Below are 25,240 nucleotides of genomic sequence, written 5' to 3'. Positions count from 1 at the left end.
TACCTTGTAAGCTGCTCTGAGTCCCCTTCGGGTTGAGAAGGGCAGCATATAAATGTCGTAAATAAATAAATAAATAAATAGGAAACAATCAGGGCCAGCTAATCACCTCCCAACAAAGGATACCCCTGGGCAGTAAGAAGCCAGACCTTGAAACTGCCAAGCCATTAAATGCTAATCAAAGTGGCCAAATGAAACATTCATACCTACCTCAATCAGACCAGTTTTTTCTCCCAACCTGGACATTCCACAGATATATGTAGCAGGGAGGAATCATAACTGAACTGGGTTGCTGTGAGTTTTCCGGGTTGTCTGGCCATGTTCCAGAAGCATTCTCTCCTGATGTTTCACCCACATCTATGGCAGGCATCTTCAGAGGTTGTGAGGTCTCTTGGAAACGATGTGCTGGCATGGCTGTGCCAGGAGATTTGAATTTCTTTTTCTTGCACTATTAGTTTGAATGAATCCATTTGGGCCTTGCATTTTGCGATTGGGTAGCTTTCCCCAGGTTGCAGTCATACGGCCAACAACCTATCAATGGGTTGTTGTAGGGTTTTTTGGGCTGTATGGCCATGGTCTAGAGGCATTCTCTCCTGACGTTTCGCTTGCATCTATAGAAAAAGGGTTTATATATCTGTGGAATGACCAGGGTGGGACAAAGGACTCTTGTCTGCTGGAGCTAGGTGTGAATGTTTCAACTGACCACCTTGATTAGCATATAATGGCCTGATTTGAATGCAATATTCCTGCTTCTTGGCAGGGGGTTGGACTGGATGGCCCATGAGGTCTCTTCCAACTCTTTGATTCTATGATTCTATGACATTGCCTAGAGCAAACTTTTGTTGAGAGGTCATTATACGCTAATCAAGGTGGTCATTTGAAACATTCACACCTAGCTCCAGCAGACAAGAGTCCTTTGTCTCACCCTGGTCATTCCACAGATATATAAACCCTTTTTCCTAGTCCCAACAGACCTCACTACCTCTGAGGATGCTTGCCATAGATGCAGGCGGAACGTCAGGAGAGAATGCCTCTAGTCCATGGCCATATAGCCCGAAAAAAATCTACAACAACCCAGTGATTCCGGCCATGAAAGCCTTCGACAACCTATCAATCATCGTTAGAGCCTTTACACCCACCCCTTTCCCCAGGTTTGGAGGGAAAGGGGGACTTTTAGTTCAGTCCCACAGTTTGGAGCCTTACAGTAGGACGTGTGGGCTTTTCTCTACCCCACCTGTAAAAAGCTTTGCTTCTTAAAGCTCTGCCGGGGCAAAAGATATAGATTTACAGCCAACTTTTGCTGGAGAAAAAGGAAAAGCTCTACAGCTTTGCTGGAGAGTAAAGTTACAGTTCCACATCCTTTGTGGAGAAACTAAAAGGACACCAGACTGGCAGATCTGCAGCAACCATTGCCTGGTAAGGGACCACGCGGGCTATCCATAACACAGCTTGGAGCCGGGAGTTGGAGTCTCACACCAGCAGGGTAAAGAAAGATTGTCCAAGAAGGGGTCGGAAGGTTTCCCTAAAGAAGACAGGAACAGTTGATCAAGCAGTTGCCTGTCCCTTGTTGGCAGATCGAGAAAGCTACCAGTTTTTCAAGATTATGTGACATTTTATTCATTTGTTCGACAATTTAAGCCTTAATAAAGAACTTTGTTGGACTTATTTTGAGCCTCTACAGAACTTTGTATTGGGAAACCTTTGGGGACCCTTTAGCTGAGGCACCCCGGCGTCCCATTGGGCATACAGAAAGCACGTCCTATAAACAGACATTGTCATAGGCCCAGCGCGCAACAGCACAAGGCAAGTGGGGTGTATACATCTGTGGAATGTACAGGGTGACAGGAAGCAGCTAGTCTTTGAAGTTGCCAGGCTATTCAGTGCTAATCAAGGTGGCCAATTGCAACATTCACACCTGCCTCAAGCAGACAAGAGTTGTTTCTCCCACCCTGGGCATTATTCCACAGATATATAAACCTCACTTGCCTAGTTTCCGACAGACATCACAACCTCTGAGGATTACTGCCCTAGATGTAGGCAAAACGTCAGGAAAGAATGCCTCTGGAATATGGCCATACAACCCGGAACACTCACAACAACCCAATTTAGTTATGATTCCTCCCTGCTGTTACATATATCTGTGTAATGTCCAGGATGGGGGAAAGAACTCACAACAACCCAGTGTTTCCATGTTGTAGTAGAGTCTGTTGTCCAGACAATACAATGAATGCAGTTTGACACCACTTTAAGGTTTATGGCTTAATGTTATGGAAGCCTGGGGATTTAAGGATGTACCAAATGCTCTTTGGAAGCCAAAGCTCAAGACCTTGTCAAATGGCAGCTTCCACGATTCCATGGCTTTGACCCATGGCAGTTAAAATGGTGTAAAACTGCATTAACTCTACAGTGGAGATGCACCCTTTGTAGAAACACACATACAGAGAGGATTCTTTGGAAAGAACATCTTTTGAAGCACCGGCAATGTGGCATCAAAGCTCAAAGCAGTTAAGAAAATCTAACGTTTGGTATAGATCCCAGGCAAGTTTTATGTGGAGGAGGACAATCCAGCTTCTGACTCTCGTGTTGTTAAAGGCGGGATAGATAGCAGAGTTCATTTATCGGTGTGATTCATAATGGATATTACTCAGCCTTGCATGATGCTCCGAGTCTTGCCTTCATCATGTTTAATAGAAGCCAAGGCGGCATCTATGCTGCAAAATTAATGGAGTCTCCAGGGAAGCAGAAAACAAGCTTGCTCCCTCCTCCCTGTGGCTTCCTCTCACGTATTTGTACATGGCTATCATATCTCCTCTCAGCCTTCTCTTCTTCAGGCTAAACATGCCCAGCTCTTTAAGCCGCTCCTCATAGGGCTTGTTCTCTAGACCCTTGATCATTTGAGTCGCCCTCCTCTGGACACATTCCAGCTTGTCAAGATCTCTCTTCAATTCTGGTGCCCAGAATTGGACACAATTTTCCAGGTGTGATCTAACCAAGGCGGAATAGAAGGATAGCATGACTTCCCTGGACCTAGACACTATGTTCCTATTGATGCAGGCCAAAATCCCATTTGCTTTTTTTGCCACCACATCACATTGTTGGCTCATGTTTAACTTGTTGTCCATGAGGACTCCAAGATCTTTTTCACACGTACTGCTCTCGAGCCAGGCATTGTCCCCCATTCTGTATCTTTGCATTTTGTTTTTCCTGATAAAGTGGAGTATCTTGCATTTGTCACTGTTGAACTTCATTTTGTTAGTTTGGGCCAATCTCTAATCTGTCAAGATCGTTTTGAATCCTGCTCCCATCCTCTGGAGTATTGGCTCTCCCTCCCAATTTGGTGTCATCTGCAAACTTGATGATCATGCCTTCTCACCCTTCATCTAAGTCATTAATAAGGATGTTGAACAGGACCGGGCCCAGGACGGAACCCTGCTTGTGGCACTCCACTCGTCACTTCTTTCCAGGATGAAGAGGAAATATTGGGGAGCATCACCCTCTGGGTTCGTCCACTTAACCAATAACTGTAGTTTTGCCCAGCCCACATTGGACTAGTTTCCTTGGCAGAAGGTCATGAGGGACTTTGTTGAAGGCCTTACTGAAATCCAGGTTTATAATAATAATAATAATAATAATAATAATAATAATAATCTTTATTTATACCCCGCTACCATCTCCCCAAGGGACTCAGTGCGGCTTACATGAGGCCGAGCCCACAATACATCAATACAAGCATTCCCCGCATCTACCCAGCTTGTAACTCTATCGGAAAAAAAAGATCGGATGAGTCTGGCATGACTTGTTTTTGATAAATCCATGTTGACTATTAGCGATGACCGCATTCGTTTCTAAGTGTTTGCAGACCACTTCCTTAACAATCTTTTCCAGAATCTTGCCTGGTATCGACGTGAGGCTGACCGGACGGTAGTTGTTTGGGTCATCCTTTTTTCCCTTCTTGAAGATTGGGACCACATTGGCCCTCCTCCAATCTGCTGGAACTTCTCCCGTTCTCCAAGAACTCTCAAAGATGGTTGCCAATGTTTCGGAAATGTGAGGCTGATCGGATGGTAATTGTTTGGGTCATCCTTTTTCCCTTCTTGAAGATTGGGACCACTGCTGGTACTTATCCTGTTCTCCAAGAACTCTCAAAGACGATTGCCAATGGTTCCAAGATGGCTTCCGCTAGTTCCTTCAATACTCTTGGGTGTAGTTGATCTGGCCCTGGGGACTTGAACTCATTTAGAGCGGCCAGGTAATAATAATGTTTCCCAATTTGGGGTTGGATGTCCTCTAATCCCTCATCCACTCCATCTTGCTGAGGTTGGAGATGACTTTCTTTTTGTGAGAAGACTGAAGCGAAGAAGGCATTAAGTAGTTCTGCCTTTCCCTATCCCCTGTCAGCATTGCCACCAAAATGCAAAAACCACCAAAATACAGAACATTGGGAAATGAATAGCCCTACCTTTGAGAGATCACTGCGACTTCCCTCTTCGGTTTGTAAGATGCAAAACACAGGAGAGAGAAAGGAAGGAAAGAAGGAAGAAGAGGCAAACTGTGTTAAGCAAAATAAACAGCAGAGTCTAGCTTTACGTTAGTCACTGTGCAATGATGATGATTTGGGGTACGTCTATTATTATTTATATATTTATTGATTTAGAGCTTTTATAACCCAGTCTTCTCGACCTCCGAAGAGAGACTCAGGCCGGCTAACAGCAGGAAATTCATACACAAGTAGGATAAAACATAATAGCATCGTAATACATTAATACATAAAATACATTAAAATACAGATCATACAATTACAAAAAGCCAGGTCGTCAAAGTAAAGTCACAAATTCATCAACATGTGTGGTCAGCAGTGTGGTCAGCAGTTATTGACTCGATCATCATTCTGCAAATGCTATATTCCAAAGCCAAGATTTTACCAGCTTTCTGAAAGTCAGGAGGGAAGGGGCAGATCTAATCTCCAGCGGGAGAGAGTTCCAGAGCTGAAGGGCCACCACCGAGAAGGCCCTGTCCCTCGTCCCCACCAGACGCGATTGCGAGGGTGGTGGGACCGAGAGCAGGGCCCCTCCAGAAGATCTCCAGTCTACATTGCAGAATTGGCACCGTGTGGGGCAAACTGCATTATCTGAGTCTTATAGTTTCAAACTGCATTATACGGTCACTGTAGATTAGTCCATATGTGATGCAAACACATTTCTCAATGTGGGGTTCGGGACACCTGGGGGGGGGTGTCACGAGGGGGTTTCAGAGGGTTTGCCAAAGACCAACAGAAAATCTATATCTCTGATGGTCTTAGGAACTCCAATAATAATAATAATAATAATAATAATAATAATAATAATAACTTTATTTGTACCCCGCTACCATCTCCCCAAGGGACTCGGTGTGGAAACAATTCATATTGTGTTCAGCAAACTTGGGAATACACAGTAGTGTTCCATAAACTTGAGAATATAGTTCACGTAGAATACATCAACCTCCTGGTGTAGTTTGAGCGAGGATGGACCATGGATGATGGGACTTGCAGTACTTTAACTCACTTCCTTAGAGCACTGTGGCCCACACCAAGGACGGATCAGGACCAAACTTGGCACACTTTACAACCTGGTGCGGTTTAGGGCAGGATGGGCCACGAATGATGGGATTTGCAGTACCTTCACCCAATTCACTTCCCACAAAATGTTGTAGCTCCTACAAATCATAGACCAGGTCCAAACTTGGCACACAGAGTACTCATGGCCCACTCTACATCCTGATGCAGTTTTAAGGGGATGGACTATGGATGATGGGACATGTAGTACCTTTACTCACTTCCTGAAACCACTGTGACCTTCATCCAATGACTGATCAAGACCAAACTTGGCACACAGAGTCCCATGACCCACTCTACATCCTGCTGCAGTTTGGAGGAGGGTGGACCATGGATGATGGGACTTGCAGTAACTTCACTCAATGACTGAAACCACTGCGACCCTCTTCCAATGACTGATCAAGACCAAACGTGGCACACAGAGCCCCCATGACCGACTCTATATCCTCCTGCAGTTTGAAGGAGGGTGGACCATGGATGATGGGACTTCAAGCAACTTCACTCACTTCCTGAAAACAATGCAACCGTCATCCAATGACCAATAAAGACCAAACTTGGCATACAGAACCTCCATTACCCACTTTCTCTAATAACCCAGGCAGCGCCGGGTCCCCAAGCTAGTAAGTAACTAAATTGGCAACTAAGCCTCATTGGAGAGTTGTCATGAGGCGGAAACGACTTGAAAACACAACAACATCAACAACATGCACGCACACACACAAAATCCCAAGCCATAAGTGACTATTAACCACCCCATATTAGTTGCCATGGTATATTTCCCGCTGCTGCCATGGCAATTCCTTCTGCTTTGACAAGGAAACTCAAGACAGAAAAAGGGAAGGAGGGCAAACTGTGAAACTCATTTCTAAGAGGTGCGAAAAACAAGAGGAAGAAAAAATGCAGGTGATTACTTCTATTCAAAGTACACAGAATATTTACCTTGTTTCTAGCAGGCAGACCGCTTTGTGGGATGCTTCTGTATCAAAAACAAGGAAATATAATAAATAATAAATAATATAAATAAATATAATAAACTAGCCATCCCCTGCCACGTGTTGCTGTGGCCCACATAGGGGTTCTGTGTGGGAGATTTGGCCCAATTCTATCGTTGGTAGGGTTCAGAATGCTCTTTGATTGTAGGTGAACTATAAATTACAACTCCCAAATGTCAAGGCCAATTTCCCCCAAACTCCATCTGTGTTCATATTTGGGCATATGGAATATTCATGCCAAGTTTGGTCCAGATCCATCATTGTTTGAGTCCACAGTGCTCTCTGGATGAAGGTGAACTACAACTCCCAAACTCAAGGTCAATGCCCACCAAACACTTCCAGTATTTTCTGGTGGTCATGGGAGTGCTGTGTGCCAAGTTTGGTTCAATTCCAACATTGATGGAGTTCAGAATGGTTTTTGATTGTAGGTGAACTATAAATCCCAGCAACTACACTCCCAAATGTCAAGGTCTATTTCCCCCAAACTCCTTCTATGTTTATATTTGGGCATATGGAGTATTCGTGCCAAGTTTGTCCAGATCCATCACTGTTTGAGTCCACAGTTCTCTCTAGATGTAGGTGAACTACAACTCCAAAACTCAAGGTCAATGCCCACCAAACCTTTCTAGTGTGTTCTGTTGGTCATGGGAGTCCTGTGTGTCAAGTTTGGTTCAATTCCATAGTTGATGGAGTTCAGAATGCTCTTTGATTGTAGGTGAACTATAAATCCCAGCAAATACAACTCCCAAATGACAAAATCATAATTTTTTGAGTGATGGTCACTCCTTGTGTTGTGAGACGTTTTGTTGCCAAATTTGGTGTGATTTCGTTCATTGGTTCTTTTGTTTTTAAGGTACTCATTATGCACAGAACATTTATATATATATAGATATTTATAATAAACTAGCTGTGCCCTGCCACGCGTTGCTGTGGGTTGTGTTATGGGCATGGGAATTTTGGTTAAGTTTCGTTGGGGAGTTTAGGAGTTTTGTTGTTTTGCCGTTTTGTGAGTGTGTTGTTGTGTTGTTTTTCATTTTGAGTAGATATGTTTGTACCTTGTGGGTTGTGTTATGGGCATGGCAATTTTGGTTAAGTTTCGTTGGGTTTTTTTGAGTTTTGTTGTTTTGCCGTTTTGTGAGTGTGTTGTTGTGTTGTTTTTCATTTTGAGTAGATATGTTTGTACCTTGTGGGTTGTGTTATGGGCATGGCAATTTTGGTTAAGTTTCGTTGGGTTTTTTTGAGTTTTGTTGTTTTGCCGTTTTGTGAGTGTGTTGTTGTGTTGTTTTTCATTTTGAGTAGATATGTTTGTACCTTGTGGGTTGTGTTATGGGCATGGCAATTTTGGTTAAGTTTCGTTGGGTTTTTTTGAGTTTTGTTGTTTTGCCGTTTTGTGAGTGTGTTGTTGTGTTGTTTTTCATTTTGAGTAGATATGTTTGTACCTTGTGGGTTGTGTTATGGGCATGGCAATTTTGGTACAGTTTCGTTGGGGGGTTGTGGAGTTTTGCTGTCCGGTTGAACCAACCTAACAGATTTATATATATAGATAATATAAATAAATATAATAAATATAAATATAATAATAAAGAGAGATATCAAAGAAAGAAGTGATATGTAACATTGACAAAGTTACAAACTTGGGATGGATGATTGTAACGCTGTTGCTATTTTATCCCAGATGCAATGGGCCACTTTAGAGAGCATCTACACTGTCTAATTAATGCAGTTTGGCACCACTTTAACTGCCATTATTATTATTATTATTATTATTATTATTATTATTATTATTATTATACTTCTTCTCTCCATAAAGGAGACATGGCTCAGTACATGGGAGTTTAGTGATGCATCAGCCCTCTTTGACAGAGAAGGCTAAAGACCTTACAAAACTAGAACTTCCATTATTCCATAGCTTTGCGCCGTTGTAGTGGAAGTGTATAAAGAATTATCAATATAAAATCACGCTGCTTGCTTTAATGAAGTATGTATAATATATAATATATATCCCACAGCTGAACACCACTGTGAAGGAGTATATCACAACCGGTGACGAGAGGCTGGAGGCTTATTGATAAGGTCATCCGGAGTTTTGGAGTTGGGTGCCATCTCTATGCAGATGACGCACAACTCTATTACTCCTTTCCACCTAATTCCAAGGAAGCCCCTCGAGTGCTGGATGAGTGCCTGGCCACTGTGGCTGTCTGGATGAGGACGAATAAACTGAAGATTAATCCCAACAAGACAGAGGTCCTCCTGGTCGATCGTAAAACGGATCGGGGTATAGGGAGGCAACCTGTGTTGGACGGGGTTACACTCCCCCTGAAGTCACAGGTCCGCAGTTTGGGTGTCCTCCTGGATTCATCACTTACGCTTGAGGCTCAGGCGTCAGTAGTGGCCGGGAGGGCCTTTGCACAATTAAGATTCGTGCGCCAGCTGCGATCGTACCTTGTGAAGGTGGATCTGGCCAGGGTGGTCCATGCCTTGGTCACATCCGGATTGGACTACTGTAATGCACTCTACGTTTGGGACCATCCTACCTGCGTGACCGCATCTCCGTCTATGAACCCACACGTTCACTTCGCTCATCCGGAGAGGCCCTGCTCGTGATTCCGCCTGCGTCGCAAGCACGCTTGGTGGGGACTCGAGACAGGGCCTTTTCTATGGTGGCCCCCCGACTCTGGAACACCCTCCCAAATGATCTTAGACAGGCCCCTACATTGGCAGTCTTCAGAAAGAACTTGAAGACCTGGCTGTTCCGATGTGCCTTCCCAGATTAGGAATCTCCAATACCAAGTCCCAGAAGCAGTTTAGTAGAACTAAGATTGCTGCACACCGCACACTGCACTTACTTTATAATCCTACATACCTCCTGCCACATCAGCACTTTTAATCTTGGACCCATTACTCTGGCCCGGCCCAGTTTTTATAGTGTCTTGATGTATTGTTTATTGCTGTTGTTTATACTGCTTAACTGTTTTTAATTTGCTTTAGGTATTGTATTGTTGTGTTGTGTTTTGAGGCCTTGGCCTATGTAAGCCGCATCGAGTCCTTCGGGAGATGCTAGCGGGGTACAAATAAAGTAATAATAATAATAATAATAATAATAATAATAATAATATGTGGGGCTGCCCTTGAAAACAGCCCGGAAATTCCAACTGGTCCAACGGGCGGGGGCCAGGTTATTAACTGGTGCTCCTTACAGAGAGAGGTCAACCCTCCTGTTTAAGGAGCTCCATTGGCTGCCGTTCATTTTCCGAGCCCAATTCAAGGTGCAGGTGCTTACCTACAAAGCCCTAAACGGTTTGGGACCCGCCTACCTACGTGACCACATCTCTGTATATAAACCCACACAATCTCTTTGATCATCCGGAGAGGCCCTGCTCACGATCCCACCTGCGTCGCAAGCGCGATTGGTGGGGACGAGGGACAGGGTCTTCTCTGTGGTGGCCCCCCGACTCTGGAACTCTCTCCCCAAGGACATCAGACAAGCCCCAACGTTGGCAGTCTTTAGGAAAAACTTGAAGACGTGGTTGTTCCAGTGTGCCTTCCCAGAATTGGAAACTCCAAGCAAATGCACTTTACTAGAGATTTAAGATTGTCTGCATACTGCACCTATCTCCAAAAACCTATCCATTTCACTTCGTCATGTCCAGCATTTTTAAGATTTCTAATCATTACATTTGGCCTGGCCTTAGTTTTTTAAATGCATCATGGTGTTATTGTCTAATGTTTATTGCTATTGTTTTAATGTTTATTGCTTTGTTTTTATGAGTTTATTTATTATTGTATTTGTTATGCTCTTGTTTTACTGATGTGTTGGGCCTCGGCCTCTTGTAAGCCACACTGAGTCCTTCGGGAGATGTTAGCGGGGTATAAATAAAGGTTTATTATTATTATTATTATTATTATTATTATTATTATTATTATGTCTGGGCAGGATGGATCTTCCCCAAAGATTTTCTTTTCTCCAAAAAAAATCCCACCCCTGATAGCGAGACGATGAAGTATATGTGCTACAGCGAAGTGAACACTGCTTTTCTATAATCTCCCTTTTGAATTAAAGCTGCCACCAACCTAAGTTGCCTTAGGATTTATGAATAAGTATTTGAGGTAAACTTTTCCCACTCCTGTCAACACTGCTTTTTCCCTGGCTCCCAAACAACTCTTTATTAAGGCTTTTCTGTGGTAACAAGATGTTTAAAATGCTGGAACTATCACAAAGGCTTGATGATTGACTGATGCGCAATAGAGATCTTTTGAAAGTTAAATAGAACAAGATTTGGGTTGTTGTAGGTTTTTTTGGGCTATATGGCCATGGTCTCTAGAGGCATTTTCTCCTGACGTTTCACCTGCATCTATGGCAAGCATCCTCAGAGGTAGTGAGGTCTGTTGGAAGTACGAAAATGGGTTTATATTAGGCCTGGGTAACAACGCAAAAATTTGTTTCTAAAATCGATTTGTAATTGGGGTGTTTTTTTGTTTCGATATTTAAAATAATTACAAAATTTTCCAAAAAAAAAGTTCGGTATTTACGAAATTTCGTAAATATTTACAAAACATTTTGTAAAGATGGCGCCCTTTTTTTTCCAATATTTTTTAAATTTAATTATTAATTTAGTAGAATAGGGAGGAGAAATTATTATTGAGGGAAGGCAGGCACTCACTCTGGCGGGCCCTCTCGCTCGCCGCTCGCCCTCTCGCTCGCCCTCTCGCCCTCTCGCTAGGATGGGTTCCTTCCAGGAGGGGCTCTTTTTCCCAGGCTGCCAAACTACAACTCCCAGGATGCTACAGCATTGAGCCAATGTGGTGCCAAACCTCATCCAGGCTGCAGTGTAGATGGCTGCAGGATGGAGGGGTTTCCTGCCTCGAATTGAGAGAGAGAGAGAGAGAGAGAGAGAGAGAAGAGGAAGCAAGTGAGCCTTCTTTGGAAGAGAGCTCAGAACCCCCCTGCGAAAGGTGAGAGAGAGAGAAAGAAGAGAAAAGGAAAGAAAGAGAAGGAGACCTCCCTCACGCCCTCTCGCTCGCCCTCTCGCTTGCCGCTCGCCCTCTCACTCGCCCTCTCACTCGCCGCTTGCCCTCTCGCTCGCCCTCTCGCTCGCCGCTCGCCCTCTCGCTCGCCCTCTCGCTCGCCGCTCGCCCTCTCGCTCGCCCTCTCGCTCGCTTGCTCAGCCGGCGCCGAGAGAGGAGAGCTCCCAGCAAGCCAGGCGGCCATCTTACGTATTTCCGAAATGGACAGAAATACAAAATTTTTTGGCGCCTGCCGTTTCGATATTTAAAAACACTTCCAGGTTTAAAAATAAGTTTTGTAATCGTTTTGTAATTCAAAAATTAACGAATTTTTTAACGAATTACGAATTAACGAAACGAATTGCCCAGCCCTAGTTTATATATCTGTGGAATGACAAGGGTGGGGCAAAGGACTTTTGTCTGCTGAAGCTAGGTGTGAATGTTTCAACTGACCACCTTGATTAGCATTTGATAGCCTGGCAGTGCCTGGAGCAATCTTTTGTTGAGAGGTGATTAGATGTCCCTGATTGTTTTCCCTCTGCTATTTTGCTGTTTTAATTTTAGAGTTTTTAAATACTGGACAAGAGGGATCTTCTCACCTCTGCAGGAGTCTACCGTATACCATGGAGCTGTGGACAAGTCTACATAGGGCCCACCAAACGCAACAGCATTGCCCAGACATGAATCAAGGAACATGAAAGGCACTGCAGACTCCTTCAATCAGAGAAGTCAGCCATAGCAGAGCACCTGATGAACCAACCGGGACACAGCATATTATTTGAGAACACAGAAATGCTGGACCACTCTCACAACCACCATGTCAGACTCCACAGAGAAGCCATTGAAATCCACAAGCATGTGGACAATTTCAACAGAAAGGAGGAAACCATGAAAATGAACAAAATTTGGCTACCAGTATTAAAAAAAACTCTAAAATTAAAACAGCAAAACAACAGAGGGGAAACAAACAAGGAAATCTAATCACCTCTCAACAAAAGATTGCCCCAGACACTGCCAGGCCATCAAATGCTAATCAAGGCAGTCAGTTGAAACAGTCACACCTAGCTCCAGCAGACAAGAGTCCTTTGTCCCACCCTGGTCATTCCACAGATATATAAACCCATTTTCCTAGTTCCAACAGACCTCACTACCTCTGAGGATGCTTGCCATAGATGCAGGCGAAACGTCTCTAGACCATGGCCATGTAGCCCAAAAAAACTTACAACAACCCAGTGATTCTGGCCATGAAAGCCTTCGACAATACATAGAACAATATTTATTTTATAAAAACAGACAACTAACTACTTCTGAGAGGTACAACAAGCGTGACTTGTTACAAAAGTACTTCAGCTTGATGGTTGCTTGAATAAGTTTCTTCACTTAGTTACAAACAGAGCTAACCAAACAGATTTTCCTGTTTGTAATGAAAACCCTCACTCTACTTCAGAGAAATAGTAATGAGTTCTGACTAACCTATCCTAGGTAGTCCCCTGGGTTATTAACTAACTCTTCCCTAGAGTTCTTCCAGGTAACTAACCCAGCCTGGAGAGACAATCTCTTGTGCTAACTCCCACAAGAAATCAGATTGCTGTCTGACCTTTTTCCTGTCAGTTCACAGCACTGTCTGACACAGACACTCTCTCCCTGAAAACCCAGTTTCAAAAAATCCTTCTTCACACACCAGCTCCCAGTTCTCAACTACCACAGAAGCTGAAATCTTTTTCCCTCCTAAGACTTGGCTCCTGTTGCAACCCAGAGCAGGAAACTGGACCCTCAGGCAACAATCCACCACACTTGGCTTCAGGAAAACAATCCTTTTTTATTGATGAAAGATGAATACAAAATAGAGGGAAAATGCAAAAGTAAAAAGTCACAGTAAAAATCAGCAACAAGAAATGTCCATAAACAAGATCATAAAACCCACAGCAAAACGGCTGAATCCTGGAACCTGTTAGCAATCCACTAACCGTACTTGGAACAACTAGAAAACCTCCGAGGAACAAGGCCACTTGAATCAGGAGACCTGCAAACGCTGGCACATGAAACTGGAACGATGACTGGTCTGAAGCTGTATTCAGGCCAGGCATATTTAAGGCCAAGAAATCTATTGCGAGACACGCCTGAAGTTTTTGTTTGGATTTCTCTCAATCTAGCTGACCTACATAAACATTGTGCTTCTCCCCGACTCTGCCAAATCTGCCCCCGCCTATCCTTATTAGGCAGGCCAGGTGTCAGATTCTCTGGAGACCTAAGACTGGGAGGAAAAGGGAGTGAAACGTCTCCGCTCGGCTCGGAATGCATGTTCTCATGGGAATCTTGACTTTCGCTTTCCAAGGCTGAAGGATTTTCACTACTCAAACCATCATCATCCAAATTGGCCTCAGAATTCACATTGATATCTACATGGACATCAGGAACTACAATCAGAGAATCAGGTCCAGGTTCACACACAGGCTGAACCCCAACAGCTCCTCTCAACTGCCAATCCTAGGAGACTTCAAACACCTCCCCTCTTCCATCTATCCTCACTCAAGATGGCTGCCTCCCTGGCTTCCACTCCCATAATGGAGGTTTGCCATACTGTTATCCAGGCTTCCTTTTCTGGCCTACTAGGTAAGATTCACTACAAAGTCGTATCAAACTGCATTAATTCTGCAGTGTATATGCACCATTGTAGATCATGGGAATATAGTTTAGTGAAGCATCAGTCCTTTTTGGCAACGAAGGCTAAAGACCTTGCAAATGAATAATCCCATTATTCCATATCTTTGTGCCATTGTAGTGAAAGTGGTATCAAACTGCATTAATTCTGCAGTGTAGAGGCACCATTGGAGATCAAAAGAAAGAAGCTTCCAGACACAAACAAACTAAGGCTCCCCCTCCCCCCCGCCTCAGTTTTTTTTCCTTGATGGATATTTGAGTGACAAAAAGCAGTGATTAGACATTGTTGAAAGTGAATAAAATACTTACTCGAGATTTAGCTTGATTTGAATGTTCATTATGACGCAAGATAAATTATAGAGTTTTTCCTGAAACTGAACAGGGGAAAGAGAAGACAGAGAAACAAATTATTATTAAATTATTATTATTATTATTATTATTATTATTATTATTATTAGGGTTTTTTTGGTTGGTTGGTTGCATACTACAAATCGCTTCTGATGTGGCCATCTACAAAGACGTTGCCCAAATGTATTACTATCCTACGGGAAGGTTTCTCTCATATCCTCAGGGAAGCATGCTTGCTCCATCAATGTTTAACATTTACACAAACGACCAGCCACTGCTAGAAGGGACAGAGAGTTTAAAGTAGGTGAACTTTAAATCCCAGCAACTACAACTCCCCAATGACAGGTTCATTTTTTTTGAGTGATGGTCACTCCTTGGGTTGTGGCCAAATTTAGCTTCAATTCGTCCAGGGGTTTTTGCGTTCTGTTAATCCCACAAACACTACATTTTTATTTATATAGACTAGCCGTCCCCTGCCACACGTTGCTGTGGCCCACATGGGGGTTTTGTGTGGGAGGTTTGGCCCATTCTATCGTTGGTGGGGTTCAGAATGCTCTGTGATTGTAGGTGAACTATAATTCCCAGCAACTTCAACTCCCAAATGTCAATATACTATTTTCGCCAAACTCCACCAGTGTTCACATTTGGGCATATTGAGTATTCGTGCCAAGTTTGGTCCAGATTCACCATTGTTTGAGTCCACCGTGATCTTTGGATGTAGGTGAACTACAACTCCAAAACCAAAGGACACTGCCCACCAAACCCTTCCAGTAGTTTCTGTTGTTCATGGGAGAACTGTGTGCCAATTTTGGTTCAATTGCATCGTTGGTGAGGTTCAGAATGCTCTTTGATTGTAGGTGAACTATACATTCCAGCAACTACAACTCCCAAATGACAAAATCAATTTTTTTGAGTGAAGGACATACATTGGGTTGTTAGGTGTCTTGTGTCCAAATTTGGTGTCAATTCATCCCGTGGTTTTTGAGTTCTGTTAATCCCACAAACGAACATTACATTTTTATTCATATAGATAACTGTATTCTCAATTCACTTCAGACATGATAAATACAATTATTATTATTATTATTATTATTAAATTGTTATTGTTGTGACACAAAGCAGTTTGATCCTGAATTGATTCCAAGATGAAAATCATTCCCCATTTCTCTAAAAACAACAATCCTCATTGGTATAATCGGTGATCGGAGAAATTCTGTTTTCAGACTCCAACTCTCAGAATCCCCAGGGAGCTAAACGGATTTTGGGAGTTGTCGTTCAGGAATATACTTTTTTTTTCCAACCTCTACTAGGAACACAACCAGCCTCTACATTTACTGGGGAAATAGAACTTGCCAATTTTCTCAGAAGATCCATCGCATCATAATAATCAAATGTCTCCGAAGAAGGGAAGTACATGGAAGATATCATTTGAATTTTATAGAAGGTTTCTGCAAGAATGGAGAAGAAAATGAGTTTTCATTAGTATTTTACACAAATGAGCAGCCACTGCCAGAAGGGACAGAGAGTTTCATCTATGCTGATGATTGTGCCATCACTGCTCAAGGAGGGAGATTTGAGATGGTTGAACAGAAGCTCTCTGAAGCTCTAGGTGCTCTTACTGCCTATTACAGGGAAAACCAGCTGATTCCTAATCCATCTAAAACCCAGACATGTGCTTTTCACCTTAAGAACAGACAAGCATCCCGAGCTCTGAGGATCACCTGGGAAGGAATCCCACTGGAACATTGCAGCACACCTGTTGGGGTTCAGCCTGTGTGTGAACCTGAACCTGAACCTGATTCTCTGATTGTATTTCCTGATGCCAATGTAGATGTCAATGTGAATTCTAAAGCCAATTTAGATTATGACGGTTTGAGTAGTGAAAATCCTACAGCCTTGGAAAGTAAAAGTCAAAATTCCCATGAGAACATGCATTCCGAGCGGAGAAGTTTAACTCCCTTTTCCTCCCAGCCTTAGTTCTCCAGAGAATCTGACACCTGGTCTGCCTAATGAGGATAGGCGGGGGCAGATTTGGCCGAGCCGGGGAGAAGCCCAAAGTTTATGTAGGTCAGACAGATTGAGAGAAATACAAACAAAAACTTCAGGCGTGTCTCGCAATAGATTTCTCGGCCTTAAGTATGCCTGGCCTGAATGCAGCTTCAGACCAGGCATCGTTCCAGATTCATGTACAAGCTTTTGCAGGTCTCCTGATTCAAGTGGCCTTGTTCCTCGGAGGTTTTCCAGTTGTTCTGAGTACGGTTAGTGGATTGCTAACAGGTTCCAGGATTCAGCAGTTTTGCTGTGGGTTTTATGATCTTGTTTATGGACATTTCTTGTTGCTGATTTTTACTGTGACTTTTTACCTTTGTATTTTTCCTCTATTTTGTATTCATCTTTCATCAATAAAAAAGGATTATTTTCCTGAAGGCAAGTGTGGTGGATGGTTGTCTGAGGGTCCAGTTTCCTGCTCTGGGTTGCAACAACACCCAAATACCTGGGAGTCACTCTGGACCGTGCTCTGACCTACAAGAAGCACTGCCTGAACATCAAGCAAAAAGTGGGCGCTAGAAACAATATCATACGAAAGCTGACTGACACAACCTGAGGATCACAGCCAGACACAGTGAAGACATCTGCCCTTGCGCTATGCTACTCTGCTGCTGAGTATGCATGTCCAGTGTGGAACACATCTCACCACACTAAAACGGTGGATGTGGCTCTTAATGAGACATACTGCATTATCACGGGGTGTCTGCACCCTACACCACTGGAGAAATTACACTGTTTAGCCGGTATTGCACCACCTGACATCCGCCGGGAAGTAGCAACCAATAGTGAAAGGACCAAGTAAGTGACATCCCTGACTCACCCCCTATTTGGGTATCATCCAGCACGCCAACGACTTAAATCAAAAAATAGTTTTCTAAGATCTACAGAGAAACTCGCTGAAACACCTCAGCAAGCGAGAGTCCAAAAGTGGCAGGCTCAAACCCAGAACCCCAACCAATGGCTGATACCAAATGAGAGACTCCCTCCTGGGCACACAGAAGGCGGGGCGACTTGGAAGGCACTGAACAGACTGCGCTCTGGCACCATGAGATGCCAACCTTAAGAAATGGGGCTACAAAGTGGAATCCACGACATGCGAGTGTGGAGAAGAGCAAAGTACAGACCACCTGCTGCAATGCAACCTGAGCCCTGCTACATGCACAATGGAGGACCTCCTTGCGGCAACACCAGAGGCACTCCAAGTGGCCAGATACTGGTCGAAGGACATTTAATCAGCTACCAAACTTGCAAACTTTGTGTTTTGTTTGTTTGTTTTGTTAAACAATGCAATGCAACTATTTGATTCGCCCCTGACACGATAAATACAATAAATTAGTATTTTATATGAAAAGAATCAATGTTGACATTCCCTTTTACCTTCCAGGACTCCATAGCCTTAAACTGCATTATTTCCACAGTGCAGATGCACCCAAGCCCTTCCATCCATCCATACCTGTACTTGCGGATCCAGGTGTTGTGCTGGCGAGTGGTGGAGTGGCTTCTTCTTTACCTATCAGAGAGAACAAAGAGCACATGAGCGGAAAGAGAGACCAATAATATACCAAAATTAGGCATTTGGCCATTGCAATAAAACATTGGAAAGAATAGAATGTGCCAATCCACACTTTGAAGACTATATTACTACACATGGATGGTTTGAGACCCGCCTACCTGCGTGACCGCATTTCTGTGTACGAACCCACACGATCTCTTCGATCATCTGGAGAAGCCCTGCTCACGCTCCCACCTCCTTCACAGGCATGATTGGTAGGGATGAGGGAGAGGGCCTCCTCGGTGGTGGCTCCCCAACTTAACTTAACTCTGTTAAGATGTGCCTGGTTTCTGTTGAAATTGTCCACAAGCATGTGGACAATTTCAACAGAAAGGAAGAGACCATGAAAATGAACAAAATCTGGCTACCAGTATTAAAAAACTCTAAAATTACAACAGCAAAACAGCAGAGAGGAAACAACCAGGCACATCTTAACACCTCTCAACAAACGATTTTCCCAGGCTCAGCCAGGCCTTCAAATGCTAATGAAGGTGGTCAGTTGAAACATTCACACCTAGCTCCAGCAGAGAAGAGCTCTTTGCCCCACCCCAGACATTCCACAGATATATAAACCCATTGTCCTAATTCCAACAGACCTCACTACCTCTGAGGATGCTTGCCATAGATGCAGGCGAAACGTCAGGAGAAATGCCTCTAGAACATGGCCCTATAGCCCGAAAAAACCCACAAGAACCTAGTGATTCCAGCCATGAAAGCCTTCGACAATACAATGATAACTCCGCTTCACTTATCCAAATCCACTTCAGATATTATCCATTGTCCTTTAACCTGATTGCCCGAAGGCCTGGTCCCACAACCATGATTTTACCTTCCCTGGGAAGCTTATTCCACAGGCGGGGGCTACCACCGAGAAGGCCCTGTCCCTTGTCCCCGCCAAATGTGTTTGAGACAACGGCGGAGCCGAGAGCAGGGCCTCCCCAGAGGATCTTAAGTTCCGAGGTGGGACGTAGAAGGAAATACGTTCAGACAGGTACGCTGGACCGGAGCCGTATAGAGTTTTATAGGTTAAAACCAGCACTTTGAATTATGCTCGGAATTGGATCGGCAGCCAGTGGAGCTGACACAACAGGGGGGTGGTATGCTCTCTGTATGACGCTCCAGTTACTAATCTAGCTGCCGCCCGTTGGACTTTGGCCCTCTAGGTGTTTTGGGCTTCAACTCCCAGGAAGTGGAGTTGTGGGAGTTGAAGCCCAAAACACCTGGAGGTCCAAAGGTTGCCCATGCCTGCTTTAGACATTTTTGAAATACAACTCCCATCATCCTTAACCATTGACTGTGGGATCAATGGGAACTGGGGCCATAAGGACAACTGGAAGTGTTCCAAATTCGGTCAGGAGACTCACCGCAGTGTTGGTCGTGGGCAGACTCTGTTTGGATTCCATCCAAGCACCAATAACTGTCCTGCCAGCTAATGACATTCCCTCGGTCACAATGGGTCATCTTCTGCTGGTCCCTGACGGAATCCCACATTTGGAAATAGTGCAGGAAGCCCGTGAAGGTAAATAACTGCTCTGCGACCATGACTCCATTCAAGTTCTTGTGCAGGCGACCCAATGCCAGCGTCCCTCCGGGCCTGAGGCACTCGTGTGTCACGTTGCAGGGTCTGACGGTCTTCAACTTACTCCCATCGTGGAAGATTTCCAACAGCCTCTTTTCACCATCCCAAATGCAACAGAGGCGGTGCATCTTGAAGGCGGGGAGGTTCTGCTTGATCTCGACCACGTAGCCCAAGATGAAGACTTGCAATGTGGACTTGTTCATGGACAGCGCCAGTTCGGCCTTCGTGAAGTCCTCAGAGGAGCCGTTGACGTCATAGGAAAATGCCGGCCAGGTAGCCAGGTTGCGATCGGTTGTGTTAATATCAATGCACACCGTAAAGCTGCAGAGTTGATTCTCCGGGTGACCATGCAAGGAAGCGTATTTCCCCATTTGGTTATGATAAACCAGCTGCTTCCCTTTGAGAGAGGTGCTGCATTCTGTTTATAAACAGGAGGAAAGAAAGGGAAAAGAAAACCCTCTTTTACTCAACTCTTTTTTTAAAAAAAAAATATTTTCTTGGTTTTCTTAGAATACATCAATACCTTCAATACTCTTATATTCCATCCTCAATTCATTACATCAGCTAGACCAGAGGTCCCCAAACTACGGCCCGTGGGCCCAGAGGCGGCCCTAGGTAATTTTCAACGGTAAGCAAACAGTATTTTAGCACCCCCCCCCACCCCAATCATTGATATATATTTTCTGTTTGTTGTGGGAGTTCTGTGTGCCATATTTGGTTCAATTCCATCATTGGTGGAGTTCAGAATGCTCTTTGATTGTAGGTGAACTATACATCCCAGTGACTACACTTGCCGCACTTGCTCCCTTGCCTGGCCCGCTTTGGGTCCGGAGGAGTGCCTGAAGATCCTGGCGTGTGCACCAAAAGTCACCTCATCTCCTGACTTTCTCCTCAGCCATTGGGACCAAGAGAGAGAGAGAGGTGGAGATGCCCACCTTTCCTGAAGGTAGGCGCAAAAACAAAGGAGGGAGCGGAGGTGGGAGATACCTCCAGCCGGAGGGTCTCTCTCTCTCTCTCTCTCTCTCTCTCTCTCTCTCTCTCTTGGTCCCAATGGCTGAAGAGAAAGTCAGGAGAAGAGACAACTTTTGGTGCGCACGCTGGGGTCTTCAGACACACCTCCGTCCCCGAAGCAAGCCAGGTGCAGCGGGATCGGGAAAGGGAGCCAGTTATGGGGAAGGGATCGAATGCGGAGAACGATTGAGTGCCGGCTCTGCTCGCACACCTGGTGGCCGGGTGGAGCAGGAACGAGAGGGGTGAGGCGAGGCTCAAGGGCCCGGCCCCTTTGGGAAGAGGATCGCCCGGCAACGAGGCAAGAAAGCCGAGGCTCCCCCCGGACTGCTAGGGCTGTTGTGAGCTGAGGGGGTGCTCCTCAAGTGGCGATCGAGGGGCATTTACAGAGGTGCCTCTGTGCCCCTGGCAAAAAAAAGTGTTCTACGACCGCTTACTTCGCGTAATGGACAAGCCGCCCCTGCGTGGGCCGTATGCGGCCCGCCGAAGGCATTTCTCCAGCCCGCGCGGCCTGGCCTGGCCACGCCCACCTGGTGCTGCTCCGTCAATTGCGGACACCCTCTGCTCCAGCCGCTCTGCCTGTGTGGGAGGGAGAAGCCTTCCAGGTGGGTCCTCTGCAGAGCAGAGCGGCCGGAACAGAGGGTGTCCGCAATTGACGGAGTGGCACTGGGTGGGCGTGGCCAGGGAACGCCGGCATGGTGAAGGCAGGTGAACTACAACTCCAAAACTCAAGGTCAATGCTCACTAAACCCAGTATTTTCTGTTGTTCATGGGAGTTCTGTGGTTCAATTCCATCATTGGTGGAGTTCAGAATGCTCTTTGATTGAACTATAAATCCCAGCAAATACAACCCCCAAACGCCACCAGTGTTCACATTTGGACATATTGAGTATCAGTGCCAAGTTTGGTCCAGATCTATCATTGAGTCCACAGTGATTTATGGAGGCAGGCGAACTACAACTCCAAAACCAAAGGACACTGCCCACCAAACCCTTCCAGTATTTTCTGTTGGTCATGGGAGAACTGTGTGCCAAGTTTGGTTCAATTCCATCGTTGATGGGGTTCAGAATGCTCTTTGATTGTAGGTGAACTATAAACCCCAGGAACTACAACTCCCAAATGTCAAGATTCTATTTTCCCCAAACTCCACCAGTGTTCAAATTTAGGCATATTGAGTATTTGTGCTAAGTTTGATCCCGATCCATCATTGTTTGAGTCCACAATGATCTCTGAATGTAGGTGAACTACAACTCCAAGACGAAAGGACACTGCCCACCAAACCCTTCCAGTATTTTCAGTTGGTCATGGGAGAAATGTGTGCCAAGTTTGGTTCAATTCCATCGTTGGTGGGGTTCAAAATGCTCTGTGATTGTAGTTGAACTATAAATCCCAGCAACTACAACTCCCAAATGACAAAATCAATTTTTTGTGTGAAGGACATACATTGGGTTGTTAGGTGTCTTGTGTCCAAAATTGGTGTCAATTCATCCAGTGGTTTTTGAGTTCTGTTAATCCCACAAACGTACATTACATTTTTATTTATATAGAAGTGTGGGTTTTTGTTTTTTATTGGGGGGGGGTTGCACTGCAAATAATATATGTGCAGAGTTCATAGGAATTCATTCATATATTTTTTTCAAATTATAATCCGGCCCTCCAACAGTTTGTGGGACTGTGACCCGGCCCTCTGTTCAAAAGGTTTGAGGACCCCTGAACTAGACTGTGTTGCCTTTGGATCTGTATGAGATATTTGGATTCCTGTTGGGTTACCACCTGTTGCTAAACCTTTTTTGGATTATACATCTTCTTTCTTTATTCCTGATTTTCTATATATCTTTTATTTGTTTTTACAACATACCGTTTGCTTATATTCTGAACTTTTGTGTGGCGCTGTGGTCCTAGGTGTTTCCAGGCCTGGGGTGCAATAGGGGGAAGAAGACAAGAAAGACGAGGAAGATGAAGAAGAAGAACCATCCCCATTACCATTGTCCAGGCATTGCTTGGATGAAGCTCCCATCATCCTGTAGGGATGTTGGAATCTGAAATCCAACAATATCTGGAAGGAGACACAGGGTATTTCTATACCGCCGCATAAATGTGGTTTAGTGCCACTTTAAGTGCCATGGCTCAATGCTATGGAACAACAAAAGTTGTTCCGTAGCTCTGCTGGTGCCTCACCAAACTACAGATCTCATGATTCTACTGCATTGAGCCATGGTGATTAAAATAGCATCAAACTACATTCATTCTACAGTAGATGTACCCCTCTTCTCCATCCTATCGCTAAAAAAACAATCCTAAGTCCCCCCCTCCCTGGGTTGCTTTGAGTTTTCCAGGTTTCTTGGGAAGTCTGATCTGGCCACAGTGGTCCACGCTCTTGTTACATCCCGGATAGACTACTGCAACGCACTCTGCGTGGGGTTGCCCTTGAAGACTGTTCGGAAACTTCAACTGGTCCAGCGACCGGCAGCCAGATTGCTCACCGGAGCGACATACAGGGAGCACACCACCCCCTTGCTATGCCAGCTCCACTGGCTGCCGGTTCAGTTCCGAGCACAATTCAAGGTGCTGGTTTTGACCTACAAAACTGTGTACGGTTCTGGTCCAGTGTATCTGTCCGAACATATCTCCCTCTATGTCCCACCCCGGAGTTTGAGATCATCTGGGGAGGCCCTGCTCTCGACCCCACCACTGTCACAAGTGAGGCTGGTGGGGACGAGGAGCAGGGCTTTCTCAGTGGTGGCCCCTCACCTGTGGAACTCACTTCCAGGGGAAATTAGGGCATCATCATCCCTCCTCTCCTTCAGGAGGAAGGTAAAGATGTGGTTGTGGGACCAGGCCTTTGGGCAATCTGACAACTAGATAAGACAATCAGACGAGTAAGACTGACAGGACGGACAATGTGGAATTGAAATTGGAACTATGAGATAGCGAACGCTGACCGTTTTTGAGGAGGAATTGGGTTTGTATTGGTTTTATTTGATTTTATTGGTTTTATGGTTGTAATGCAGGAATTGTTGTTTAACTGTGAATTGATGCTATTTTGTTTTACGACTGTTATGTGATGCGGGCATCGAATTGTGCCTTTGCTTTTGTAAGCCGCCCTGAGTCCCCTTCAGGGTGAGAAGGGCGGGGTAGAAGAAACCGAAATAAATAAATGTTCCAGAAGCATTATCTCCTGACCTTTCTCCCACATCTATGGTAGGCATCCTCAGAGGTTGTGAGATCTGTTGGAAACTAGGCAAGTGGGATTTCCAACAGAACTTGCAACTTTGAGGATTCCTACCATAGATGTGGGCAAAACAGGAGATAATGCTTCGGGAACATGGCCATGCAGCCCGGAAAAGTCACCACAACTAAGTGATTCCGGCCATGAAAACCTTCAACAGCACATTCTCCACTCTCTCTTTCTCACATTCCTTGCTAAAGTTTGAAAGGTTGGAAATGCAAACTATCCTTCAGCCATAGACTGAACGAGCTGGGATTGTCCCGGCAGTTTATCAAGGCCATTAAAGACCATTTGTTTTTGAAAAGGGAAGTGCCAGGGAACGGTTTTATGGTGCCAGGTTCAAGGCTGTTTTTCTCCAATCCATCTCCATCCCAACTTTGACCAGTGAACAAGGCGTTCTAAAACCCCTGGGTCCATTTATTTGTCGTGTCAGGGCAACCAGTCATATTATATTATATTTCTAACAGAACAAAGCAAACATACAGACAGAATACATAATTTGTGAGTTTGGTAGTTGATTAAACGTCCTTTGACCAGTAGCTGGCCACTTGGAGTGCCTCTGGTGTTGCCGCAAGAAGGTCCTCCATTGTGCATGTGGCAGGGCTCAGGTTGCATTGCAGCAGGTGGTCAGTGGTTTGCTCTTCTCCACACTCGCATGTCGAGGATTCCACTTTGTATCCCCATTTCTGAAGGTTGGCTCTGCATCTCGTGCTGCCAGAGCGCAGTCTGTTCAGCACCTTCCAAGTCGCCCAGTCTTCTGTGTGCCCAGGGGGGAGTCTCTGATCTGGTATCAGCCATTGGTTGAAGTTCTGGGTTTGAGCCTGCCACTTTTGAACTCTCGCTTGCTGAGGTGTTCCAGCTGGTGTCTCTGTAGATCTTAAAAAACTATTTCTAGATTTAAGTCGTTGACGTGCTGGCTGATTCCCAAACAGGGGATGAGCTGGACATGTCTCTGCCTTGGTCCTTTCACTATTGGCTGCTACTTCCCGGTGGATGTCAGGTGGTGCAATACCAGCTAAGCAGTGTAATTTCTCCAGTGGTGTAGGGCGCAGACACCCCGTGATAATGCGGCATGTCTCATTAAGAGCCACATATACTGTTTTAGTGTGGTGAGATGTGTTCCACACTGGGCATGCATACTCAGCAGCAGAGTAGCACAACGCAAGGGCAGATGTCTTCACTGTATCTGGTTGTGATCCCCAGGTTGTGCCAGTCAGCTTTCGTATGA

General features: G+C 44.9%; 1 protein-coding gene across 1 annotated transcript in view; it reads right to left on the bottom strand.

Moving 5' to 3' along the window:
* Positions 1–20,146, bottom strand: part of ADGRG4 (adhesion G protein-coupled receptor G4) — a 71,448-nt gene extending 51,302 nt beyond the window's left edge. The window contains exons 1-4 of the mRNA XM_067471716.1: positions 19,561–20,146; positions 18,098–18,154; positions 15,949–16,043; positions 14,557–14,621 (exon numbers count right to left, since the gene is read on the bottom strand). Coding sequence (XP_067327817.1) covers positions 14,557–14,621; positions 15,949–16,043; positions 18,098–18,154; positions 19,561–20,146 — 803 coding nt within the window. The remainder of the gene's footprint in view (positions 1–14,556; positions 14,622–15,948; positions 16,044–18,097; positions 18,155–19,560) is intronic.
* Between the last annotated feature and the right edge of the window lie 5,094 nt (positions 20,147–25,240).

Source organism: Anolis sagrei, chromosome 10 (genome assembly GCF_037176765.1).
Source record: "Anolis sagrei isolate rAnoSag1 chromosome 10, rAnoSag1.mat, whole genome shotgun sequence".
Lineage (NCBI taxonomy): Eukaryota > Metazoa > Chordata > Lepidosauria > Squamata > Dactyloidae > Anolis > Anolis sagrei.
This window is presented reverse-complemented; position numbering and strand designations above follow the sequence as displayed.